The 25,553-nt window shown below is 53.2% G+C and overlaps 1 protein-coding gene, 1 long non-coding RNA gene and 1 other non-coding gene across 7 annotated transcripts in view; 2 read left to right on the plus strand and 1 right to left on the minus strand.

Annotated features, from left to right (window-relative positions):
- Positions 1 to 302: 302 nt before the first annotated feature.
- The window catches only part of UNK (unk zinc finger), a 32,587-nt gene continuing 7,336 nt past the window's right edge, over positions 303 to 25,553 (minus strand). Inside the window, exons 2-16 of one of the 5 annotated variants that reach the window (XM_019981021.2) lie at positions 14,450 to 14,659; positions 13,115 to 13,291; positions 12,854 to 12,984; positions 12,052 to 12,187; positions 11,405 to 11,522; positions 10,964 to 11,048; positions 9,617 to 9,759; positions 9,048 to 9,248; positions 8,416 to 8,481; positions 7,792 to 7,966; positions 6,891 to 6,992; positions 6,555 to 6,743; positions 3,388 to 3,569; positions 2,529 to 2,786; positions 303 to 1,756 (exon numbers count right to left, since the gene is read on the minus strand). In XM_019981021.2, coding sequence (XP_019836580.2) covers positions 1,601 to 1,756; positions 2,529 to 2,786; positions 3,388 to 3,569; positions 6,555 to 6,743; positions 6,891 to 6,992; positions 7,792 to 7,966; positions 8,416 to 8,481; positions 9,048 to 9,248; positions 9,617 to 9,759; positions 10,964 to 11,048; positions 11,405 to 11,522; positions 12,052 to 12,187; positions 12,854 to 12,984; positions 13,115 to 13,291; positions 14,450 to 14,659 — 2,329 coding nt within the window. In that variant the 3' untranslated portion in view covers positions 303 to 1,600. Of the gene's footprint in view, positions 1,757 to 2,528; positions 2,950 to 3,387; positions 3,570 to 6,554; positions 6,744 to 6,890; positions 6,993 to 7,791; positions 7,967 to 8,415; positions 8,482 to 9,047; positions 9,249 to 9,616; positions 9,760 to 10,963; positions 11,049 to 11,404; positions 11,523 to 12,051; positions 12,188 to 12,853; positions 12,985 to 13,114; positions 13,292 to 14,449; positions 14,660 to 25,553 lie in introns of those variants that run through there. The other 4 variants (XM_019981019.2, XM_070774063.1, XM_070774064.1 and 1 more) reach the window with 4 other exon arrangements.
- Positions 1,729 to 10,582, plus strand: LOC139177632 (uncharacterized). Its single transcript, XR_011562178.1, has 2 exons — positions 1,729 to 1,840; positions 3,847 to 10,582. It is a non-coding gene; the product is annotated as an uncharacterized lncRNA (long non-coding RNA).
- Positions 23,171 to 23,273, plus strand: LOC139177813 (U6 spliceosomal RNA). Its single transcript, XR_011562281.1, has one exon. It is a non-coding gene; the product is annotated as a U6 spliceosomal RNA (small nuclear RNA).

The raw sequence follows: 25,553 nt of genomic DNA on the forward strand, positions 1-25,553 counted from the left end.
TGATGCTTTTATGAGCAGGCACTGTCTGTTCCTGAGAAACTCCTCCGAGCCTTGTCTTTTGGAAGACAGGTACGCCAGTTGCCACTGACGACAGAGCTCTGAAGAGTCCTCTGGCCTGGGCGGTCTCCCGGTCCAGGATTAAAGGCCCCAGCAGGCCTGCGGCAGAGAACACACTGTCTAGGAGCCTGGAGCAGCCCTTGGGCCTGGGTGGGACAGCCAGGCTAGGTGCCAGTCCAGCGCATAGTAGGGAGGCCCTCATTTAGGGCCCCGCTCTCCCGCACCCCCATGTAAACAAGCTGCCATCACAAGTTCATATTTTATTTCCAATATGTTTGGAGCTTTGATTTTTGCATTTTTGTAAAAAAGTTTTCACTTGATTCACTGAAAGCCCTTTCGTGCTAAGCCCAAGGTGGGGCCTGGGCCAGGCCAGACCCTCGGCGGCCCTCTCGCTCCCACCCCAGACCCCCCGTGCGGGGAGTGGGGTGGCCTCCCTCTGCCCACTCTGCCCTCCCACCCCTGCCGCATCTCTCTGTACAGAACAATGTTTAAAATGGAAGCTAAGACACAACATACATCGGACAGGCACGCACACACATGCACACAGGCGCCTGCTCCCCACTGGGGCAGGACGTCAGCTGCACTCAGAGAGCACCACGGAATGCGTACGGAGCCCCGCCTGGCCAGGAGGGCAGGGCCGGGCCCCGCCTTGGTCCTCACGGTCCGCAGCTCCTCCCCACCCACTGCCCTGCTAGCTGCCAGGGGGAGGGCTGTGCAGGGGTGGGGGGCAGCCGAGGGCCGCAGGGGGGTGGAGAGGGCAGTGGCAGCCTCCAGGTGCCCCAGGGCCAGGGAGGCTGCTCCAGGAGCCCAGGGCTAGGGGAAGGGCTGGGGAAGACCCCGGCCTCAGGTACCTGAGGGGTAGAACGCCTGGGCTTTGCCCCTCGAGGAGCGTCAAGGGCCCAGGGTCGGGAGTGGGGCTGGCCCCACAGCTTTGGCCTGCCAGCCCAGACTAAATACACATTTGGTAAACCTACGAGCTCGGCGGGCGTAGACCCCCTCTCAGCCTCACAGCTGGGAACCAGGGTTGCCCCTGAGTCCTCCACACTCTGGCGCTCGCCCTGGCCTGGGGAGGTGGGGTGAACAGGGCCTGCCCTGAAGGCTTGTCCCCTCCCCTCGGCCCCCTCGAGCTTCCCACCTTGACCTGCTCAGGCCCCAGGAAAAAGTTAAAAATAGTTAGTTCCTACATAAAAAAGAGACAGAAACAAATTCCCTGCCAGAAGGCTGGTGGGAGAAGAGGGGACTTTGTCTCTGCAGCAGGAAAGGTAGGGAGCGGGCAGGGGGAGAACTGCAAAATAGTTTTTTTCTTTTAAAAAGTGCTTGGTAAGTCTGTTTTAAAGTGTGTGTCTATATCTATGTACAGATATACACACACTGTTCACACGCTGGCCGCCCACGCATACCTGCATACGTACAGAAGTGTATACATATACATAATCATATACATATACATACATACATACATACATACATACATATATATATATATACTTTAAAAAGTCCTAGGTGAGAAGATCTGAGCCAGGCGAGGGCCGAGCCTACAGGGTCACGACTGGAGGGAATGGGCCCGGCCCGGCTGGCAGACGGGGCACTCACTGCCCTCGGCACAGAGCTCACACAGCACGGCGTGTTGGCACGGCAGCACCGCTCGGTTCTGCTCCTGACACTTAAGGCATTTCACCGACTGCATGTGGAATACGGCCTGCGGAGGAAGGGACACTGCAGTCACTGGCCTGGGCCCGCGTGGGACAAGGAGCTCCCTCAACTCTCACTTCAGCCCCTTCGGGTGAGGAAACTGGGCACAGAGTTCTAGAGCCTGCTCACAGCCCCCAAGAGGGCAGGGTCAGAGGCCAGGCTCATTGCGTTGAGGCACCCAATCTCTGCCTTCAGCTGCCAGTGGGCCCAGTGGGGCCCGGTGGGATGCGGGAAGGCCAGGGCTGCTCTGCAGCTCCCGCTGGGTCAAGCCTTTCCTCGCACCGAGGCTTCCTGCCTCTCGTCTTGTTAGATCTTGTACTGACCCTAGGTCCCCTGTGACGACTCTGGGGTCTGGAGAGGGTACCACTGCGCCTGGCTGCCGGAAGTCCAGTGAAGGGAAGAAAGCTCTTCCCTGCTAGGTCGTGCTCCCAGGACCCAGCAGGGCACTGAGGAATGCCGACAAGAGCCCCAGGGACCTAACATTCTGGAACGTCTGCTGGCGTGCAGAGCTCACAGAAAGGGAAGTGGTCAGGATGAAGCCTAGGGCGCAGGCGCACTATCGCAGCTCAGCTCAGGCCTGCCCTCCAAAGAGCGGGGGTGGGCCCTGGCGCCCCCTATCTCCACTCTCCCCTCCCCAGTGTGGGTGTCCTGGGTCAGCTCAGCTGCAGCAGAGGCTCTCAGGAGGAGGGTAGCCAGCCCCGAGAGGCAGGGACCCATCTGAGTCCCAGCACTGGCCAAGGCCACAGTGTAGCCTCACCCGTGCTCCCTGGGGTGCTGACCTTGTCCACTTGCTCCAGGTGAGCCCGCAGCCGCTTCTGGAGAGAGTGGAGGGTGGAGAGTGAGAGGGCCTCCAGGCCCGGGAAGGCGGGCAGGGCCTGTGGGTCAGGGCCCGAGTGCAGCCGCTCCAGCTCCTCCTGCAGCTTCTTCACCTGCACCTCCAGGGCATCCCGCTGCTCCCGGGCCAGCTCACACTCCGCGCCCGCTGCGCTGGCCCGCTCCCCGGCCTCCTCTGCCTCCTTCTTCCAGGCATCACAAGCCTGTGGGCCCAACACGCAGCACCTTGTCACGATGGCCCGCTACCCTTCTCCCCTGCCCGAGAGTGCGTCTCTGGGGGCCAGTGGGGGCCACCGCGGCCGCGGGGCCTGCTGGGAGCTGGGGCAGGTGTCTGGGAAGGGGGGCAGGGAGGAAGGCTGATGCTGCCTGCAGAAAAGAGAAGTTTCAGGACCTGCGAGAGACCCTCTGTGGGCAGGGCAGGGGGCCAAGCCCAGCGGAGCAGGGGAGCGCCAGGCGGAGCTGGCCAGCACCTCGAGGGGCAATCAGGCCGTGGCCCATCTCAGAACCTAGAACCCTGGACCCAGAGCTCAGGAGTCAGGGCTTCTGGGGAGAGGCACGCGGTACTATAAGACCAGACCAAATGAACAGCTTGGAGAGGGGATTCCAGGCCTGTGATACCAAACACTCCATGGTCCCGACTGACAAGGCAAGTTTTTCCACGGGGGAGAGAATAAACAGCCGCATTCCTGCCCTGCTCTCCGGGACCCCTGGCTCCCCCAGCCCCTGCACCCACTCCACGTAAGGCAGGCTCCGGCTGAATGCCCCGGGCCCTGGGGAAGGCGGGTGGGCCTGGGAGCTCAGTACCTGCTTGGCCTGCTTCCAGGACTCCTCCCACTGCTTGATGGTGCCGTTGGCTTCGTCCAGCTCCTGCCGAAGCCGGGCCAGCTCGGCAGCCCCCGGCCCTGACAGGAAGGCAGGGGAAGTGCCCGGGGAGAAGCTTCCAGAGGCAAAGTGCTCCCAGATGCTGCTGTTCATCCCATTCAGACCTGCCCCAGGAAGGGGAGGGCCATCAGCGCTCTGAAGGGCTTTGGGCCCGGGCCCTGTCAGCCCTGACTGGGGGCTCCCGGGGGCTGTCCGTGCCAGGCTCCAGCAATGCCAGGCTGGGAACTTCACAGGGATGTGTAAGCCCCACGTGTTACTTCTGTGTCTCAGCATTCCTGTCTGTAAAGCAGGGTTCCCCTCACTTGCCTCCCAAGGTGATTCGGGGGACTAGGGAGAGCAGCCAGAGAGCGTGGTGATTTGTGATCCCAACTTTACTTTCAGGCTAGAGGAAGGGAAGCCTTCTTGTGACGTGAGGGCCCAGGAGGAGATTCAGGAAAGCAAGACATGGGTCAGAGCCTCAGACGCTGGCAGAGCTGGAGCAAGAAGAGCTCAGGGAGTCCTGGGCCCAGCCCCCTTGTTTTACAACGAGGAAACTGAGATAAAACATGTTGCCAGGAATCACAGAAGTATAAGCGGGAGAGCCAGTACAGTCAGGACATCTGGCTGCAAAGGCCTGCGCTCTGCGATAGGCTAAGCCATGTGCTCACCCAGCGCCCTCACCTGGCCATTTGGTGGGTGTTTGCTTAAACAGACTGGTTCCAAATCGGGAGAGGGGTACGTCAGAGCTATATATCGTCACCCTGCTTGTTTAACTTCTATGCATAGTACATCATGAGAATCGCTGGGCTGGATGAAGGACAAGCTGGAATCAAGATTGCTGGAAGAAATATCAATAACCTCAGATATGTAGATACCACCACCCTTATGGCAGAAAGTAAAGAACTAAAGAGCCTCTTGATGAAAGTGAAAGAGGAGAGTGAAAAAGTTGGCTTAAAACTCAACATTCAGAAAACTAAGATCATGGCATCTGGTCCCATCACTTCATGGCAAATAGATGGGGAAACAGTGGAAACAGTGACAGACTTATTTTCTTAGCTCCAAAATCACTGCAGATGGTGATTGCAGCCATGCAATTAAAAGATGTGTGTTCCTTGGAAGAAAAGCTATGACCAACCTAGACAGCATATTAAAAAGCAGAGACATTACTTTGCCAACAAAGGTCCATCTAGTCAAAGCTATGGTTTTTCCAGTAGTCATGTGTGGATGTGAGAGTTGGACTATAAAGAAGGCTGAACGCTGAAGAACTGATGCTTTTGAACTGTGTTGTTGTCGGAGAAGACTTGAGAGTCCCTTGGACTGCAAGGAGATCCAACCAGTCCATCCTAAAGAAAATCAGTCCTGAATATTCATTGGAAGGACTGATGATGAAGCTGAAACTCTAATACTCTGGCCACCAGATGCGAAGAACTGACTCATTTGAAAAGACCCTGATGCTGGGAAAGATTGAGGGCAAGAAGAGGGGACAACAGAGGATGAGATGCTTGGATGTCATCACGGACTTGATGGACATGAGTCTGAGTGAACTCCGGGAGTTGGAGACAGACAGGGAGGCCTGGCATGCTGCGGTCCACGGGGTTGCAGAGTCACGACTGAACGCCTGAGCTGACCTGGGCTGCTCATACTGCGTGCCCCTGCTCTGTGACCCCTAAGGCGCCCGTCTTCCAAGGGAGACCTATACCCACCTCTGGCCTCATTCTGCCCACATGTATCACTCTAATGACTTCTTTCTTGCTCCCTTTCCCACTAATCCAGCCAGGATTTTCCAGAACCAAACGGATTTAAGAAAGTCTGTCTTCCAAGCAGCACAAGCATGGCCATGTGACCAGTGTCGTCCCGCGTGGAGACGCAAGGCCCTCCGCCCGTCCTGGAGGTGAGGCAATCCACCGCACCTGTCCACTCGCTCGGGCGGTGTTTCCTCCAGGTTAGGTCCCCCCGTCATCCTCAGTCACAGAGCCGGCCCTTTGCCTCCACACAAGTGAGGGTCTCTAAGTATGCCCTCGTGGCTCGGCGCCTGTGCCTCCCCCAGCAGCCACGGCAGCACGCCAGCAGGGACGCCCGGGTCCACACTGTACCCATACACTTGCTCAGTTAACCATGCGGGGAAGGAATGAGTGAATGCGTGGCCAGTACGGAGGGCTACAGTCAAGATGCCTCCAGAATGTATGAGGCAAGTCAGACAGACATAGCTCTAAGCCTCCGAAGCTGACAGCTCAACGTCATTCCTAAGTGTCTCCAAAGAGATCAGGGCAGAACCCACACCTGGTCAGAAAGTCAAAGCACACCTCAGAGGCTCAGAAAGTCAAAGCACACCTCAGAGGCTCAGTGTGACCAGGACAGCCAGAACCCTCAGGGGCCCCAGGGGGCGCAGCAGGGGGGTTGTTTCTGATTTCTGGGAACAGCTGCTGGAGGGGGAGTCAGAGCAGTGGCTGCTGGTGACCGAGAGGCAGCGGGCTGGATGTCGCCGGTTTGCATCTGTTCCCGCAGTGAACGCTCACCGGGCCCCGCTCACATACGCAGGTCCCCTCCTCGCCTTTCTAGCCCCTCTGCTCTGACCTGCCTTCCAGAGCCCCAGTCCTCACAGTTCCAATGGTGGGTTTGGCAAACAGCCTTTGGGGTTAGAGCTGTGTCTCCCTGGTGCTTCTGCCAGCCAGGAAGGCCACCCTGCGCTGGGGGTGAGCCTGTTTGACCTCTCCCTTGGCCTCTGTGAGCTCTGGGTGATGGGCAGAGCAACCACACTGGCACGAAGAACAGATGGAGGCCCTGGCAACTCTGAGGCCATGTTTCTCACTGTGTACTGGTCTGGCACCTGGCAATTCATTCACATCATTTAAGCCTCAGCACCAGCTTACGAGGTGGCACTGCCATTATACCCACATGACAGAGGAAATTAAGGCAGAGAGGTTAAGTCACTTGTCCAGGTTCACACAGCTCAGAGCACTGTGGATGAGGGGCCTGACTCACCTCTGAGCCCAGATCCCCGGCTCTCACCTCCACTCTGTACTGCCTCCAGCCAGGACAGAACGCCCAAAGGCACTTTCCAAAAGCCCAGACTCCCGCCCCAGGCCTTAGGGAGCCATACTGGCTCTTACCCAAAGATCCATGGGATGCTGAGGTCCCCAAAAACGTGTTCTCTGACTGGCTCAGGTGGCCCTGTGGCTGCTGCAGGAAATGCGAGGATAGGCTGACGGGAGGGGACGGGGACGCGGAGTGGAAGGAAGCAGAGCTGCCCAAGGAGCCGGGGATGTTCACAGGCGCGGAGCTCTGCAGTAGACTGCCGCCTGCAACAGAGGCCAGGAGCGGGGCTGAGTGAGGGCTGGGTGGGCCATGCGGGGCCACGCCGAGCAGTGGACTGCCCGCTGGCCCGCCCCCAGGCCAGGCTGGACCCTCGGAGCCCGCCCCTACCCTTGCCCCCCACCGCCCAGTACCCATGGTGATGCTGCCTGGGTGGGACACCGTGCTGTTGTCGAAGGTCTTCTCTAGGGCAGCCACCCCAAACTCGTTCAGGTCAAGGTCATCCAGCGCGGACTCTGGAGGCAGAGTGAGCGGCGTATGAGCCGGCCGGCCTACTGAGGGGCCACATGGTCCCCAGGTTCCAGCCCCGCCGTCTGGACCCACCTGCCCTTAACTGCCTCTTCTCCTGCCCCTGCCTCATCTCAAGGCTCCATAGTGCATGGGCTGCTCCTCCGCCCAGACCGAGCCCTGGCCAAGTCCAGCTCCAACGGCTCTCTGTTCTGAAGCCGTCTTTGCTGGCCCCAGGGGGGAAACAAGTCCCTGCTGGCAGGCCTCCTCCCGAGCTCCCCGAGGGCGGGCAGGTCTCCGGACCCTTGGTGGCTAGTGCCTAGCAGTTGCCGGGCACCTGTCCACTGGGCTCTGCGGAGCTGGACGGGGAGCGCAGGAAGGGCCTGTCTCATCTGTCACCCCGGTGCCTGTGAGGACCGGGCACCAAGCCTCACCCGCACGTGCCTGCTGAGGAGAGGGCAGGGGCATCTAATGACCAGGCGCTCTGAGGACAGCTGGCAGGCTGTTCCCAAGGACACCTGGTTGGGGCTGACTGATACCCCCAGTGTCTCTGACTGAGACAGCACACCCCCACGGGGAGAGGCCCCTCTTCCAACGTGTACAGAGGAGCACACGGAAGGGCTCACGTGCTCAAAACCCATCTCAGCCCTGCACCACGGATGCACGTTCCATCCAGGTCAAGGACTCGCGGCGCCCACCTTCCGATCTCCCCAGACTGATGTCTCAAGTGACCAGCCTCACTCCAGAGACCCAGTGTCCCTGACTACAGACCTGCTCCTAGACTCGCAACAGAAGTGGCCCAATTACCTATGACCGACTCTACCGTGTCGCTGGTGGGATAGAAGGGCAGAGCATTTGCATTCATGCCAGGGACGCTGCTGGTGCCAGCGGGGCTAGGGGGAGTGGCTGCTAGGCTGGAGGTGATGCTGGAAGAGATGCTTGAGGTGAGGGGGCTGCCCACGGGGAGGATGCCCAGCATGTCCTGCAACGAGAGTGAAGAGAAGATGGAGTTGGACACCCACGGAGGCCGTGGCCAGGAGCTGGCGGCAGGGGCTGGCTGGGCAGATGGGAAGGGTGCGTCCCAGCTCTTGGCTTGTTCCCTCGACACCCTCCTGGGGGGCTGGAGAAGGAGATGTGTGGCCTGAAGATTGTAGGCCCCTTCGCCCCTAAAACCCTGAAGTAGGGAAGGGGGAAGCAAGTTTAGCGCCCAGCTTGTTCAATGAGTTTTTTGACTAATGAGTCCAGGTGGTGAGGGGCTCCAGGGCCTGACCCCCCCTACACCCTCTGGATTTGGGGCCCCACCTTGATCTTGCTCTCAGTCTGTAGAGAAAGTGGTGCCCGGAGCTCCCTGAAGAAGCCTCCTGGCGTTCTGGGCCTGTCGTGTCTGCAGCAGGTGCCAGAAGGGGGAGGCGGGGGCTGAGGGCTCTATACCTGTTTGGGCTGAAGCAGAGGCTGCTCTTGACTCCTGGGCTCTAGTGAGTGGGGTTTTAACTTGGCCTGAGAGAAAAGTCAGGGAGCAGGAGATGAATGTGGTGCTAGGAGACCTCCTGAGCCCGAGTCCTCCCAAGCATCAGCCCGTGGAGGCTGCAGGGACCAGGGGCGAGGAGACACGAGGCGCTGTTGTGTGGCCCCCCTCACTCACACGCGCTCTCCGTCCCTCCCCTGGGGACCGGGGGCGCTGCTCCTCTCCTCCCTGGTGACTCCAATCAGAGAGAAGCCCGGTTCTGGACCCCTCCTGTCCTGCTCCCCAAGGCCCTACTGCTCCATCAAGGCGGCACGAGGCAGAGCAGAGACTGGATGCAGGGTCAGAAGACCGTGGTGGGAACCCCTAGCCCTCAGCTGATGGCTCGGATGCTGGGTGAGGTGCTTGCCTCTAACCTGCCTGTCTTCATCTGTAAGATGGGATGGCCTCACCCACTCTCTCAGTGTTCGAGAGGCTGGGATCAGGGACTTTCTAATTCTGGGTCACGTTCCCCGTAGCTGGGCCAGGACAACCCTCCAGGGCTTCTCCAGCCACAGGCAGAATGTGGCTAACCTCACTGGGCTGCCCCTACATCCCTTACCTGGCATTTCAAATTTTTCAGGTACTCAGCTCCCACCTGGTCTTCCCTCTCGAAGCCAGGAGCCTTCTTATAGCTGCCAGGGGCAAGACCAGACTCTCCAGGGAAGACAATGCCTTCCAGATTGGAGGGCTTCCGGATAGAGCCCGGTGGGGAGCCACAGAGGTTAGATGGGCTGCCAAGGCTGCTGTTTCTACAGAGGAGCTGCAGCGAAGGAAGAGAGTGGGCCGGTAAGCAGGATGCAGGTAGGGGCACGGCCACCCTCCATCCCCTTGTTGGAAGGAGAGTCTCCAGCAAGAAGCTCAGTTCCATTTCCATTTGCCAGGGAGAGCAACCAGCACCCGGGAACTCAGAACCTCAGGAGGCTCTCTGTCCCTTCTACAGCTCTACCCAGGCTGATCATAGGCCCTGGGGACACCACCCTAGCCACGATCAGCTTGTGACAGAAGCTGGAGCAGAAAGGGCAGAACCCCCTGGGCAGAGGCCATCTCCCCAAGCACAGGGCAAGAGAGGCAGATACTGGCTCTGGGCAGGAATGGTGCCCCCACCCTCACCCCCAGACAGGCACGTACAGCGCTGAGGTCAGGGGCGTGCGGGCTGGAGGGGCTCACGGGCACCGAGTCTCCTGCAGCAGACGGCATGTACAAGACGGGGCCTGGCTGGGTGGGGCTGGACACAGCTGAGGAAGGCTGCAGGTCGTCACTGAGGGGGGGCTCTGCAAGAGACGGGGCAGGGTGTCAGCAGGCCCCTGAGCCAGCTCCGGCCCTCCAGAACCGCATCCGGATCCCTTTCAAGGAGACCACATAGCCTGTGTGTGTGAACCAGATCCGGCCCTCCAAAACCGCATCTGGGTCCCTTTAAAGGAGACCACACAGCCCTGTGTGTGAAGGGAAGGCGCCTCCTTGTTTCTCTCGTCACACACCGCACTGTGCATTTACTATGCACCAGGCAGTTCGCATGAATCGTGAATCTTCATAATGACTAGAAGATAGGAGTAATATCCTGGTCTCTATTTTACAGATAAGGAAACAGGCTCAGAGTGGTTAGGTAAATCTCTCAAGGTGGCTGAGCTGGGAAACAGAAGAACTGGGATTTGAACCCCAATCCGCACGACTCCAAAGCTTGGGCCATTCATCAGTTCTCCGTGCTGCCTTAGCCAGGCCCACCTCTGAGCCAAGTGTACGCTTCCCCCTCGCTTGGCCTGCAATTTCTTCTTCACTCTAATCCCTGAGACAAGGCCTAAGGCTAGGGAGGGCTTAAGAACAAACAGCAGTGGTCTGGGGTAGACAGGGGCAGCAACTCAAGCCTGTCTGAGACAAGCAGGGCGGTGTGGAGCTGCACTGAGCAGTACGGCAGGCCAGAACCACAGGCTGCAGCTGAGACCAGAACGTGGCTGGTCTGGACTGGACTGTGCTGCAGCTATTCAAGTACACACCGGCTTTCAAAGACTTGTTTTGGGAAAAAAACATCTTGATTTTATATTGATTATATTTTAAGTTATTTTATGTTGGGTTAAATAAAAGTATACTAAAAACTAATTTAACGCTGTTTCTTTTTTTTAGGTGAGGTTACTTGAAAGCCTGCGATGACTCAGGGGGGCTGCACTAGGTTACGCTTGGACAGCTCTGCTCTCAGCAGGGCAGAGCGTCGTGTACCACCAGTGGTGTCCGCCACGGGAGAGGCACAGTGGCCGGGGCTCTGCCTGGGACTGAGCGCGCCACCAGGGGCACAGTCCCTGCTGTCTCACCACCCTGGAAGCTCTGGGTTTCGAGCCAGCTCCAGAGAGGTGGGGTGGGGCGGCGGGGGAATGGAACTCCCAGTGTGGGCAGGGCCCAGTGCTGGCTGACAGACTGAGCTTCGGAGAAGGGGAGTGGGGCGGGGGGAGTGGGCCCTGCCCCAGGGCAGCGGGAAGAGCGTACGTTCTACGTGGGCGAAGGCGCAGAAGGGTCCTCGAGGACAGCTGCCCGACTGCTGCATGTCGTTGCACTTGGTGGATTTATAGATCTGGAGGGCAAAGCAGAAGAGAGGCAGGTCAGGCCTGGGCAGAGAGGGATGGCAGCTGGGGTGCCTTCAGCAGGGCTGGGTTAGCTCTTTCTCGTCCCTACTCGAGGCCACTTCCCTAAGTCTCTCCCTACCAATTCCTTGCTCAAGACAGTAAGCAGACACGGCCACCCCCACGCCGGGGACCACCTTCTTTCCTGGGTCACACGCCCCACCAGCCCTGACCCAGCTCTCACAGAGGGATCTTCCCCACTCATGATCTTGGTCAGGGCTATGACTTCCCAGCGTGCCTCTGGGCGTTAAGGGAGCCACGTTCACAGGACACCCGCCCCTCAAAGGATCCCAGCTCCAAGGCCCACCTCGGGGTGGAACTGCTGCTCCGTGCGCGTGTGGCAGTACTGGCAAGAATCTCCGTTCTCACACTTGCCAGGGTCTCCCCACTCGTCCCCATGCTTTACGTTTGGACATGGAGACGACCTGGTTCAATAACAGGGTGGGTCAGAAGGATGCAGACTGGACCTGGGGGATGCTAACAAGATCGCAGCTCAGGGCCCCTCTCAGGTCTCCCAGCTTTGCAAAGCCAGGCTCAGAAACAGGAAAGATCACTGTAGAGTGAACGCCTTACTCGGGCCAGAAGCCAGGCTTTGCTTCGCTGCCCAGCCTGGCTACATCACCAGAAGGACACTGTTTTCTTCCCTTCAGCCAAGTCCTCCCCTCCCCACAGCACTGTGCCGCAAAAGGAGAGCCAGGCTACAGCCACATCCTGGCTTCTCCCTAAAAACACCCTTCTGGGTCAGAACTAGAGGGGTTCCTAGTGAAAAGATCCTCATTTCACGGCAAAGGATCGTTCAGCTCTCCTAAACATTCCCCTCCCCTGTAGTGGGGTCCTGCGACCCCCGGGGCTGGCCTCCCTGCCCCCACCCTGGGAGCACAGTGGAAGCAGCCTCGGCCCTGATCTGTCGCCTGCCACCCTCCTCCCACGGCTGGCCTGCTGGGGCCAAAGCACCTGTATTTGTGTTTCCGGGGGCTCCGCCGCCGGTCCTTGCTGTTGTGGTAGTAGGGGCAGGCGTAACCCTGACGGCACAGCCGCGGGGGCTTCTTACACGGCTCCGTCTTATAGTTCCCCAGCACGTAAGCGGTCTCTGCATGGGGGCCAGACGCAGGGATCAGGTGGGCAGGGAAAGGAGAAGCTACTGGGAAGGGTCCAGGAGCCAAGATTTTGGCGACAGGAATGAGCAAGGCCCCCTCCTTGTGAGCCAACACCAAGTGTGCGACCCAGGAGAGAGGTAAAGAGGGCACCACCATCCCTCACTAAAGATGCTCACAGGTCAGAGAGTAAACAGGAAGTCCTCAGGAGGGCTGAGAATACACCAACTCGTGTACTTGCTCAGCCAACGTATGTGTGAAAGCCCCTGAAGGTAGTTAGGGAGCGCCAGGCTCCTCTGTCCATGGAATTCTCCAGGCAACAATACTGGGGTGGGTTGCCATTCCCTTCTCCAGGGGATCTCCCTGATCCAGGATCTCCCTGAGCCGGGTCTCCTGCATTGTAGGCAGATTCTTTACCGTCTGAACCACCAAGGAAACCCCTAACACTTTGGGATGACAGGACCAGGGTCAGGGGTGTCCCTGCAGGACTGGGCTGTAGGTGGTTGGTGTGAGGTGGGGTGAGGGGGCACAGGCCTCCCAGGAGAGGTGGTGGTTTGGGGTGGAGAAGGCCATGGTGGGTGCTCAGGGAGGCTATGGGGAAGACAGGGGAGAGGACAGGCAGCTGGTGGCAGGGGCACGGCCACCCGTGTGGCCACCCTTACCTTGCCACCGCGGCTCCTCACTGAGGATTTTTTCTATCATGGCGTGGCTCGCGGCCCCAGCCGACTGGCCTTCCATGCTGCCCTCTACTGTGGTCTGGCCATTCTGCAAGGCCTCCATCGCCTGGAGCTCCCTGCAGGGACAGTAGTGGAGGAGAGACAGAGCAGGGAGGGAGCATGAGGAGGAAAGCAGCAGAGTGCCAGCCCTGCACTCCAGCTGCGGTCCTGCCTAGGGCCCTCAGCCCGGCATGGCCTTCAGCCCACCTGATGTCATAGACAGGGGAGCGGAGGTCATGGGGCCCGTGAGCAAAAGCACAGTGCAGGCCGTTTTTCGTGCAGTTGCCCTTGGCGTCGGTCTCATGGATGCAGATCCCGGTCTTGTAGTAGCGGAGGTGGTAGCGGCGCTCCGTGTCCCCCGTGGTCCTGTGCAGGAACGGGCACCTGCAACGCAGTGGGGCTGCGTGTCACTCTGCCTCCCCCGCTGCAGCGGGCTCCCAGCCCTGCCCTTTCCTTGCCCGTGGAAGGCTTGTCATGACCCGGAGGAGGCGCTGATGTGGATCGAGCAGGCAAGCAAGCGACAAGTCCTGCTGTGGAACAGAGCCACCCTCCCACTGCTAGTGGGGCTGCAGCCCCAAGTGGCTCCTGATAAAGCCTGGCGTTCCACGTAAACTTCTCAAAGGCTACTCAGTCGGGGCCCTAGGCCGTCCTGAAAAGAAGCTTCCCAGAGGGAATTCTTGGGAGAACACATGCTGCCCAGGTCAGGGGTCTTCAGAGAAGCAAACCGCCTTGAGCTCTGGGTGCTGCATTAGGCTGGGGGTGGGATAAGCAAGCCTCTGACCCCTGAGAGAATGCGGAGGGCTGGTGCGAGACGGCCAGTGAGGCGCACCCACAAACCCCCAGGATGGTCCCCTCGCCACCTCTGCACGGGGGGAGCACACATCAGGCAGGGTCGCAACACGCGCCCTGAGACCTTCCCAGGTTTGCCCCTCCTTATGCTTGTCGTTTGTCATGCTGTCTCTTCACAGAGCTCTGTGGCAAAATATTTTGCTGTTCTTTTAGTTGCTCAATCATGTCTGACTCTTTGCAACCCCATGGACTGCAGCCAGGCTCCTCTGTCCATGGGATTTCCCAGGCAGGAATACTGGAGTGGGTAGCCACTTCCTTCTCCAGCGGATCTTCCTGACCCAGGGATTGAACCTGCATCTCCTGGATTGCAGGCAGATTCTTTACCACTGAGCCACTGGAGGAAGCCCTGGCAAAATATTCAGTCAGCAAAAAGGGGAACTGGAGAGGGTCTGTGTAAACGGGCTGTGGTGGGAACTGCGCAGGCTGAGGATAGGGTCCTGTGAGCTGCAGGGGACCAGGACAGGAGGCCCAGGAAGCCACCTTGGCTTAGGCGTGGCCTTCAGGCTTAGGAGAAGAAAGGCCTGCACAGGGCCTCCCAAAAGTGGGGAAAGGAAAAGGGGCTTCCCCTGGGGGACGGCAGGCTCCGAGCCCAGGTCCAGGTCACAGGAAGGTGGGCCAGGCTGCAGCAGTCCCCCGAAAGCAGCCTCTGGCCCAGGAGACGGGCTCCTCGGAGGGTGGGTGGCCGGCACTCACTCGTCGCCCTCCGGGCAGAGGCCTGTGGCCTCATCGTACTTGGTGCAGTAGACGTCAGGGCTGTAGTTGAAGGTGCCGTCCCGACGGCGGATGGACCGGCGGCGACGCTGGTTCACAAAATGCCAGTGGAAGCAGGTGTAGGGCCGGTGCTGAGTGCATTTGTGCTGCACAAAGAGCGGGCACTGCTCAGTGCGGAACTCCTTCAGGTACCTGCAGAGGGAGCCCTCGGTGAGCAGGCCAGGAGCGCAGTCATGGCCCTTGCTTCCCAGCAACACATGGGCCACCCAGTCCCCCAAGGGCCCTACTCTGCAGGGCCAGTTCCACTGAGACACCAGAGAAGACCAGGCTGAAGGCAGGACCTTAGCGTGAGGATCCTTCCTGACACGCAGGTCCCTTGCCAGCCTGCAAGGCAGAACCACAGATGCCCTCCCCGGTCAGCTGCCTCCCATGGTGACCAGGGGAGGGCTTCCTCAGTGGCCGAGTACATCCGAGGTTTCCTAGGCCAAACCACTGATCGCAGGGGAAAGGCTGCAAACAGGAGCTTAGGGCCCTCTCTGCAGTGTCCTGCGGGGTCTCTGCTGCCTAGATCTGCCTGCCAGGCCAGGAGGCCTCGCTCATTCCAGGAGCAGGGATGGGCGCCAGGCTGAGCGCCATGAAGGCTGCTGCTTTGGGGCTGAAAACCCAGGTCACCAGGTGTCCCTCCAGACCCCTGTCCCAGGTAGCCACTGTCCTCTCTGCCAAGCTCTTCCCAGAGATGTTTCCTAAAGCATCACCCAAACGTCTGTGAGGCTCATGTTAGAAGCATCTGAAGCCACTCCCTCTTGGCCACGCCTCAGGAATGACCACCTGCAAGACTAAGGTATTTTATTTCCATCCTGACTCACCCCGGCTTGGGGGCTGTCCTTCTGGCTTCGTCCCAACCTGCGTCTCTCTCCTTTACTCTGCATCTAATGACCAAGACAACTCCAAGCCCCACCCGCCATCACCACCAGCGGAGGCCTGAACCCCTTACAGAACCACACTGTCTGTCTGTGTTTTGTTCACTTTGTGTCCTGGTGAAGTGTTTCTTCGATTCATCCCCGCCCCCCACCCCACACACACACTGGGGGACAGGCAGGCAGACCAGTTCTTATTCAAGTCCTAACAACGCAGGCGACAAATGCCTTGATAGAGAGCGTTTGATGCCAGTGAGGATGGTTCTAGAAGGTACAAAAGGTTGTGGGCAGAAGGGAGCAGGGGGGCCAACTGACCTGGAGCCTCTGTCCAGACTACAAGCTCCACCTGGAACTGGGAGGCCTGGGACACAGAGAAGCAGGCCCAGCCCTTGTCTGGCTCATACCAGGGTGTTCAGGGCCCTGCCAGCCTGGGCACGTTGAAGGTGTGCGGGCATGGCCGAGACCTTCCAGACAGGTTTTCTTTGATGCTTATTAAAGTGCTGAAAAATCCCCCCAGACAAGGGGAATTGCCTGGTGGTCCAGTGGTTGGAACTCCACACTTTCGGTGCCGAGGGCCTGGGTTCAATGCCTGGTTGGAGAACTGAGATCCTGCAAGCCATGTAACGTGGCCAAAAAAAAAAGTCCTCCCAGCCCTGAAGTGTGGAGAAGTGTCCAGGCTTCCGCACTGGGCAGGGGGAAAGCCGGAAGTGGGTGCTCCCTAAAGATCACAGAGAGGTGTTTAAGGGGCAGTAAAGCTTTCAAATAGTGTTCTATTCATCCCACATGTGTTTGCTGAGCACCTACTAGGTACAGGTGCAGCAGTGAGCACTGAGGAACTGAGGCAGCAGGTCCTTACCCCCAGGAAGCCTGCATCACCACAGGAGACACACCAGTGATAGGTGCAATCAGTCAACTGTAGAAAAGGCTATAAGGATGGCTTGCTGTGGGTTCCTCGGGAACCCAGAAGGATCCTTGACCCAGGCTGGTACAGAGAAATGGGAAAGGGAAGCAGAGGTACTTGCGGGTGAAGAATGTAAGAAGGGTGTTTTAGGCAAAGGAAACAGTATCAGCTTAGAGACAGCTGTTGTTCAATTGCTCGGTCATGTCCGACTCTTTGTGACCCCGTGACTGCAGCATGCCCGGCTTCCCTGTCCTTCACTACCTCCCAGAGTTTGCTCAAACTCATGTCCCTTGATTCAGTGATGCCATCCAACCATCTCATCCTGTCGTCCCCTTCTCCTCCTGCCCTCAATCTTTCCCAACATCAGGGTCTTTTCTAATGAGTTGGCTCTTCGCATCAGATGGCTAAAGTATTGGAGATTCAGCGTTAGCATCAATCCTTGCAGTGAACATTCAGGGTTCATTTCCTTTAGCACTGACTGGTTTGATCTCCTTGCAGTCCAAGGGACTCTCAAGAGTCCTCTTCAGCACCACAGTTCAAAAGCATCAGTTCTTCGGCACTCAGCCTTCTTAGAAACAGTATGTGGAGGTGAAGAGCTCCAAGTGCCTTTGTGGAATGGAGTAGGGTAGAACTCGAAAAGGGAAGTGATGAGGAGGTGAGGTGTGAGAGGGGCCAATCTTAGGGACAGCGTCTCCAGGCTGCAGGTATACTCTGAGACACCGGGGAAGCCTGCAAGGCTCCCTAGGACCCCTCTCACCCTCTTTGGTACTGGAACTCAAGGTGTTTCTCCCCGTCTGATTGTAGACAGAACTCTGCCCTGCGTGCTGCACACAGGGACCAAACCCTGGCACTGAGCTGGGACACTAAGCCCTCAAACGGCTGGACTGACCTCTCCCGGGCAGCACATACTCTACCTGACTCCCGGCCCACAGAAGACTCATTCGGGAGGTAACAGGCAGGGAATGGGGGTGGAGGAAACTGAAACCAGGGCCAGAGAAGAGTGAGAAGTAGTCAGGATTGGCAGATTAACTACAGAACATCCAGTTACACTGGAATTTGATAAATTAAATACTTCATAGGACATGCTTGTACTAAAAAAAAATTTTCCATCATTTGAAATTTCAATCTATCAGGCATCCTGTATTTTTCTTTGCTAAATGTAGCGACCCTAAGAGTGGCACCTATCTGCTTAGTATCAGTGCCTCAGTAGAAACCCAAGGAGGCTGTCCAGAGAACTGCCTTTTTGGAGAAAGAGGTCCTGGCAAGCCTGCTTCCGTGGGGCAGCACGTCTGCAGTGCTGCGTGCAGATGCTGGGGTTCCAAAGGGCTCCAGCTGGCAGGGATGCCCCGGAGAACAGACGTGGAGGCAGCAGATTACCTCATCTGATGCTTCTTCATCGGCATCACCACTGCCGTGGGGCAGACACTTGAGACCTTTTAATAGAAGGGCCCCTTGCATCTGGCCTCCCATGTCCAGTGGATGCTGCACTGCACCCATCATTCCTCCCAGAGTCCAAGTGGAATTCTTACTTTCTTAAAAGCCTTTAGCTTCCACCAGTAGCCACTGATAAAGACCAACTATTTGGCCTGGCATTTCAAGCCCTACACATCTGGGCCAGTGTACTTTTCCAGCTTCATTTATCTTGATTCCACCAACTCTGGAGTCCTTGGTGTCTTGCAAAGAGATCTTTAACTTCCCTGCCTTTGCACCTATCCCCTCCCTCACCTGGAAAAATCTTTTAAGGCTGAATTCAAAGGTAATGAACCTTCTGATGCCATCACCTCCATGAAGTTTTCCTTCACCTCTACCTACCCTCCCCTTCCTGCCCTTGTCCCCAATTAAGTTATCATCCCTAAGTTTTTATGGCACTTTCTCTAGACATTTCTTATAGCCCTTATCCTGCATTGCATATTAATAATGTGTACATTTTCCTCTGTTACTAGATTATAAAGTCCTTGATAGCCAGCATGTAAGAATCCACTACAGTAACAAAGTTTGTTGAATGAATATAACAAGAAATAAAAAGTTGCACAAGGGGCAAAGTCGACAAAGCAATACCAAGAGTTTTATGATGCCTCCAGCAGGCAGACATTGAGAGCTAGAAGCCGAAACTATTTATCTCCCTGTGAAAAGGATCACAGTGCAGGAAATTTGTAACTCAGGGGATAGGGCAGACTGTCCTGCATAAAAGCCTCTTGTGAGAGAAGGGGCCAAATGACCAAACCCAGGCAGGCAGAGTACCCGCTCTCAATCCACAGTAATTAATGAGAAAAATTTCTAAGTTTTTGCTAACAGAACCGCACCACCCACCACCTGGGAACCAAACTGTTTAGTGAGAACTTCCCAGCTCCCCTCCAACCTTGTGCTAACTGGCAATGCAGTGCCCAGACAGCAAAGAGAAACCCACTCAGAAGTCACTCTTTCATGGATTGAAATGAAACAAATTTTCAGAAGAAATGCACAATTTTCTCCTTTAAGCTCCAACCCATCTTTCTATTTTATAAAGGTTTCTCTTCAATTCAAGCAGCTCTCAGGAAAACCAAGTGGTCCTGGAATCCTCCCTTAGGAGAGAAGACTCACCAGCCACCCTGGCCCCACTCCAAGATCTGAGGGATGCACAGGGCCACAGAGCTCAATTCTTCCCACACCACCTCCTGGGAGCACCCCACTCAAGGATAAACGTCCATGAACACAGACTAGCTGCAAACTGCAAGGCCTCGGTGACCCACTGTGGCCAGGATGAGTTGAGAAACCACCAAGGAAAAAGAAAAAAAGAAACCACCCAGGCCCTGAGTAAATAAGAGCTGATGGAGACAGCCACACCTTCGCCCAGCAGAAGCATCAAGGAAGGTTAGAGGGACACCACAGCCGGTCAGCGGCTCACCTTAACTGAGGAGCAGTGCCTGCATGCCTGTCCCACCGGGGGCTGACTTTCAATCAAAGCCATCGCTCATTCCTTTTTAGGATATCATATTAGTTATCCTCTAAATGGTTTACTTATAAAAGTAAAAGATCATTGTGAAAGTAACATGTCCACTTATAAATTTTAAATGCAGAAAAGGGCAAAATTATCCTAAGTTCCACCACAAATACTGCTAGACTTCTGGTAAATCTTCTCCCAGTATTTTTACACAAATATAATCATAGGTATCAAGTTACTAAATTGCTTTATAAAACTAATACTTTTCCCTAAAAACTTTAAAAATCAAATACATGCAAATATCTTTTTAAAAAAATCAAATAATACTTTTAATATTTACTGGATTATTTTTATTTTCCAAAGTTCTAAAAAAAATGACAAAAATCTGCCTACTTGATATCTAAATTCACTCACTTGGCCCAATAACCCAACAGTGATAACAGGTAAGGGATTAACAATAAATTCAGTAAATTACATCACTCTTAAGTAGGTGTGAAAAGAAGTGCTAACTGCTACCAGCTCAATTTCCAGCTAAACTTTTTCTTAGTTTATTATTTTTGGTCACACAGTGCAGCTTGCGGGATCTCAGCTCCAAGGACCAGGGATGAAACCCGCACCCTCGGCAGTGCTTTAAAGAAGAGTCCTACTGCCAGGGAATTCCAACTAAATCCTATTCCAAGCTGTCTCATTTAATAGCTTTATCCATTTAGGTTTTTTACTCTTCTGGGGAGGAGTGTGAGGAGAATCTGGATAAACAGAAAAATACTAGAGATGACTGTTAGAAAAACTGTGTAAATTTGGAGGCAACAGGCGAGCAGCAGCTGGTGTCTCGATCCGTATCTAGCTCCCCACTGCTCCAAGAAGAGCGTTTGGCATGGCCTCACTCTGCCACCCCTGCAGCCAGGGACCCACTCCCCCCACCAGCAGGCTGACTTCCACAGCAGGGTCAGCAAACTTTTCTGCCAAGGACCATACAGTAAGTAGTTTAGACTTTGAGGGCTAAGAGCCCAAACTGAGGATACTATGTAGGTACTTACATAACAAGAGAAAAAACAAATTTCCACAAATTTTTATTGTTGGAAGATAAATAACTGGCCACAATTTTTGGTAATACAGGTCTACTAATAAGAACGGGCTTGGGGGGCAAGTATAACATTTGCAAAGTTGGGGGTCCCCTGCATCAAAACTTGGTTACAAATGTTCATCTGTTAATACTGACTCTGTAACAGGATTTGACCGATTTCACTTTTGGAAATGTCTGTTCACATAGATAGGTCCTGCCAAATGCGGTTATCATTCTACAAGCATGACTTTAACTGAGCATATATTAGTTTTGGAAGACATTTATAGAATTGTATTAGTGCCCTGATACTTTTCTCTTAATCACTTTCATCTGAAGGTTTGGTATAAACTTCTTATTTGCAAATATTTTGAAATATGGAAATTTCCTTTGTATTCCTATCGAGATGCAAAGTCACTTTTCAAACAGTAATTTGTGTTCAGCAATTATATCCATGGTAAATCTGTGTAGGAATAGAGGTCTCACCTTTAACTTTTAGCAGCAGAGAAAGTGTATAAGGCATCTTGACTTATGATTCAAATATTAGTTGTCAAAATGACTTTAATGCAATGTAAAGTTTGCATATAAGTGATGTTTTTCCTTGTAATTTTAGAATGAATTAAGAAAAATCAAGTCTGCAGCAAAAGCTAATTTCCAAAGCCATTCAGCGTTCAGGAATAGTGGCTGAAAATGGTTGTTCTTTCAGAAAAATTTCAATCTCGGCCCTCAATTCAAAAAACAACAAGAGAATTTCACCTACTAAGCTATCAAATGGTGGTGCAGTAGGGCATGTCAGAATACTCAGCTTTTATTTCTGATAAAAATTCATGGAACTGAGGATGGTTAAATCCCACAAGAGGGAGTGAAATTCATCACTGATCCTAGCATTGCAATCGCTCATGACAGATTACATCATTTTCTACTCTGCACATATTCCTACCATCATGTGTTGTGACAGATATTAACTGATTATACTTCATGTTGTACTGAATTAGTATTTTCTTGTCTTTTTTGAAAATATTCTCAGCTGCAGCTGTTTTAAGTAGACTATTCAAAGAGGCTACTTCTTTAGTCACTTCACACATGGCATTGACTCCATGAATAAAACAACTAAACAGCTTCTGTTGACTCATCAAGAGCCAAGAAAAACTACACAAAATCATCTGCCTTGTTTTTAATTGACTATTGATGTTGCTCCCATTGACCTCAGCATTTTGAGAAATTGTTCTTGCTGAATGGCTAACACTCTTTTAAACAAATGCTCTGGACATATTTCTTCAGTTCCTGCATCAAATGCAATTTAATTAATTCAATATCAGTATGGCTTCCCTTGCCTGGTTAACAAATGAGGCCTCATTTTCCGTCGTAGCCTCATTTTCATTTTTGTGAAGAAATACCGCTGTAACAAAATAGTCTCTTTAAAAATTTAATTTTTCTGACAGTTGCCTTCCTGTGAGTTGGGAATATTGTGACAACTGTGTAGTCTGGTAGTGCTGATGGACTCCTTGAGCACAGCTTTTTAATTACAGATAGCTCGGCCAACTAATTCAGGGACAAGAAAATCCACTCCACTGTGCCCTAAAAACACGGTATTTCAACTCCATTTTCCCCCTCCTCTCGTTCTGACATGATAGTCAGGCACTGGTGATGAAGAATAAAACAAAACACTGTGGCGCTAGAAACACTGTCGAGTTGTAACCACGTCACCGTGATTTCTGGTGCACGGCGCAGCAATTCAGAGCCGTTTGCACCACATGTGTGAATGCAGAGCAACTGCCTGGTCTCCATCAAAACTACTGAACTCTGTGGTTAAACTGCAAACGTGGCCATAGACGATATGTAAGCCAATGAGTGCGTGTCCCAATAAAGCTTTATTTACGGATGCTGAAAATTAAATTTCATGTAATTTTCATGTGTCACAAGATATTATTCTTTTTCGACCACTAAAAATGTAAAACCTGCTCTCGGCTCACCTGCCGCACACCAGCAGGCAGCTGGGTGGGTCTGGCCCAGAGCCGCAGGTCGCCGCCCGCGGTCGAGGGGTGGGTGCTCCGCAGCACACCGCAGCCCCGCCTCACGGTTCCTCTCCATGCTTTTGGCTGTGCTGCTCCTGCCTCCAGATCCCCTCTGCGCTGTGCCTCGCTCTGCAGGGAAGTTTCCTGCCCTGCCCAGGGGTGTTAATGGCCTCCTCCTCTGTGCTTCCACCACACTGTTTGAACCCGGCTGGTATGGCCCCACCATAGAGCATTTCAACTGCTCTGTACACAGCCACATTTGCTCATCTTTGTACCCTTGCACAAAGCCAGCTTGCAGCAGGTGTTCAAGACACGTTTGTCCAAGAAAAAGCAAAAACATTAAAGCATCCCAAATGGTATAAGCCTGGTCCACAGAAGCTGTGCACTAACCTAGCGAAACACTGAGAGGCAACTTAGATGTTTCTCCTGGTGATTAAGAAACCAGTAACTTCTCTAGCTACCTTCCCCACAGTGTCTGCACGGCCATGCTTCTCACATTCAACGCTAAATTTAAGATCTTCAGCCTTACAAGCAGACTAGAAAAGCAACCAGTGGGATGGCCTGCTCTGTAGTTGTTGCTGGGAATGTGCAAAGATAAACAGAGATACGTTAAGTGAAAGAAAAAAATACATAAATATAACCAGACAACTAGCTAAACTATATACAGAAAGAAAAACTGGAAAAGAAAAATACATCCAGTATTAATAGTTGATTTTAGTGGTTATCATGACTTTTCTTTACCGTAACTTGATGTTTAAGATAAAGAACTCGTTAGGAAAGAAGTCTACAATTTTACTGACAACTTGACAGGGAATCCTATCTGATCCAAAATTAAATAAAAGATATATGTTGCTAAGAAGTCAGAAGAGTTAAGTTAAAAGTCAACTGTGGTGCTCGCTTCGGCAGCACATATACTAAAATTGGAACGATACAGAGAAGATTAGCATGGCCCCTGAAAAAAAAAAAAAAAAGTCAACTGTGGTAAACTTTTTTGTAAAATGAATGACTCCTAAAACGTCATCCTGCTTCTGATACGTATCTTAGTGGATTCACATGTAGGACAGTCAGATCTGAACAAAAAGGCACACGGGCAAGACAATGATGGCCTCTGGAGAAGCAACAGAAGAGATGGTGCGGCAACACTAGGTGGGCTCAGGACTCCCAACGTGCTCAGTGAACCGCAATCTATGAGCCCAACAAAAAGGAGACAACAGACTGAGCCAACAGAAGCAGCCCACCCTGGACGCCTCACAGCCTGGAGGTCTCGGGCCCTGCTCCTGGGAGCACGGCTGTTCTCCTAGCCAGTCAGTGGTCACTGCTCCTAAGCCTCCCAAAGGGGGCCACAGAGATCTGGCAACATGACAGATGTACCCATGTCCCTAATAAGTCACCACTGTTCATCTTTATTACAGCTAGTCTTATAAAATCTGACTTTTGTCTGTTTCAGGCAATATACAAGCTTTATCATGGAAAAAGAAATCTTAAAATCCAACAAACAAATCTGTTCTTAAAAATTCCCTGTTGAGACCTAGTCATAACATGACAGGATTCCGAAACTAGCAAAAGGAAAAACAAACAAGCCCCCTCCTCACCAACCCCGGCAAAAACTCATTATTGTAGTGTTCAAAGGTTCAAATGACACTTATCTACTAATATAATCTACTGTTTTCCATATTCATATTAACCTTACTACTTTTTTTTTCTCTCATATATAATTCCTATAAAGAAATTTGGTTACAGAAGTCATACTTCATGGTTTACCAAAGATTCTTCCTTTTTAAGTTTGAGAATAAAATCCTTAATTTCAAGAATATTATAACAGCAGATAAGCAGTACATTAAGAATCCTAAATTATTTATCTGTGTGTGTGTAAGTATTTCTTACAATTTGCGAATAAATCTTCCCTCATTTTTGAAAAACGTTAGGTAAACTATTAGCAGTTCTAGATTCAACGTTTATAAAGATCTACAAACACATTCTGTTTCACACCCAACATAATCCAGAAACCATACAACAGTATAACAATGACCACACCAGTAGGATTTGCCACCCCCTCCCACTCCAGTGTTCTTGCCTGGAGAATCCCAGGGACAGGGGAGCCTGGTGGGCTGCCGTCTCTGGGGTCGCACAGAGTCGGACACGACTGAAGTGACTTAGCAGCAGCAGCACGAAAAAAAAGGTTTAAAAAAAACTGCACCAGGGACTTCCCTTGTGGTCCAGGGGTTAAGCATCTACCTCCCAAAGCAGGGGACACAGGTTTGATCCTGGTGAGGAAACTAAGATTCCACGTGCCAACGGGACAACTTAGCCTACATGCCACAACTAGTGAGCCAGCGGGCCACATGAAGACCCAGAGCAGCCAAAATTAAAAAAAATAAATAAGAGCTAAAATTCGTAACTGGTAAATATTTGGATAAAACGCTGATAAATTCTGGTAAAGTGCTATCTTCTGATGTGATCCTGGTGTAGAACATTCTTTCTGACAGAAAAAGCAAGTTCAAAGAGTATTTTTCAGGCAAACAAAATAAGCATCTAGTGAATTTCTGTGTATGTCTAAATCTTTAAGACAGGCTTCGATTCTATAACTAGGTTTTAGCCAAACACTTTAGGGCCAGTAGCAACCTCAGAGATATAGTGAAACTATCCTAACAGAGATACATACACAGAGACCCACGGTACAACAGGCATTTTAGCAAGCAAGAATTTAAGGTGGGGAGTCACGCATTGCCAATGAATTCAGCCCATTCTTCACTGGGAAAGAGCTGACACCTGTGAACTGTCCCAGCCCCAAGAATGAACACGAACCATGAACAGTACCAGATGGTGTACCTGGTTCCCTCTTTCTAGGATCTTGCAACGGGTAAAACTGAAGCAAGTTCATGTAATCAGTGGCTCATATCATTGATTCTGGAGAATATGTGAGGACTGTTGAATACTCTGGTTTATTCTTCTCTAAATTAGATAACACCTTGTTTTGATTCAAAGTCTTCTTGTGTACGACTGGCCTGAAGAGCTTCCAATTTGATGAGCTAATTTAGTACAAAGTCTGAACTGATGTGTTATTTTGAACACTGTTTTCTGTACAACAAAGTCTGTATCCCTCAAAGAGTAGATCTGTTTAGAACAAATTCATCATGTAAGATATAACCAGGCTGATGAAGGCTGTAAGAACTGTGACTGAAGTAAAATTCCAATGGATACAGGAGAGAGGAGTATGCTCTGAAGACAACACAGGCTCAAGCTGTTGAAGGAGACAGCAATGCTACTGAAAGC

This window comes from Bos indicus, chromosome 19 (genome assembly GCF_029378745.1).
Source record: "Bos indicus isolate NIAB-ARS_2022 breed Sahiwal x Tharparkar chromosome 19, NIAB-ARS_B.indTharparkar_mat_pri_1.0, whole genome shotgun sequence".
Classification (NCBI taxonomy): Eukaryota; Metazoa; Chordata; class Mammalia; order Artiodactyla; family Bovidae; genus Bos; species Bos indicus.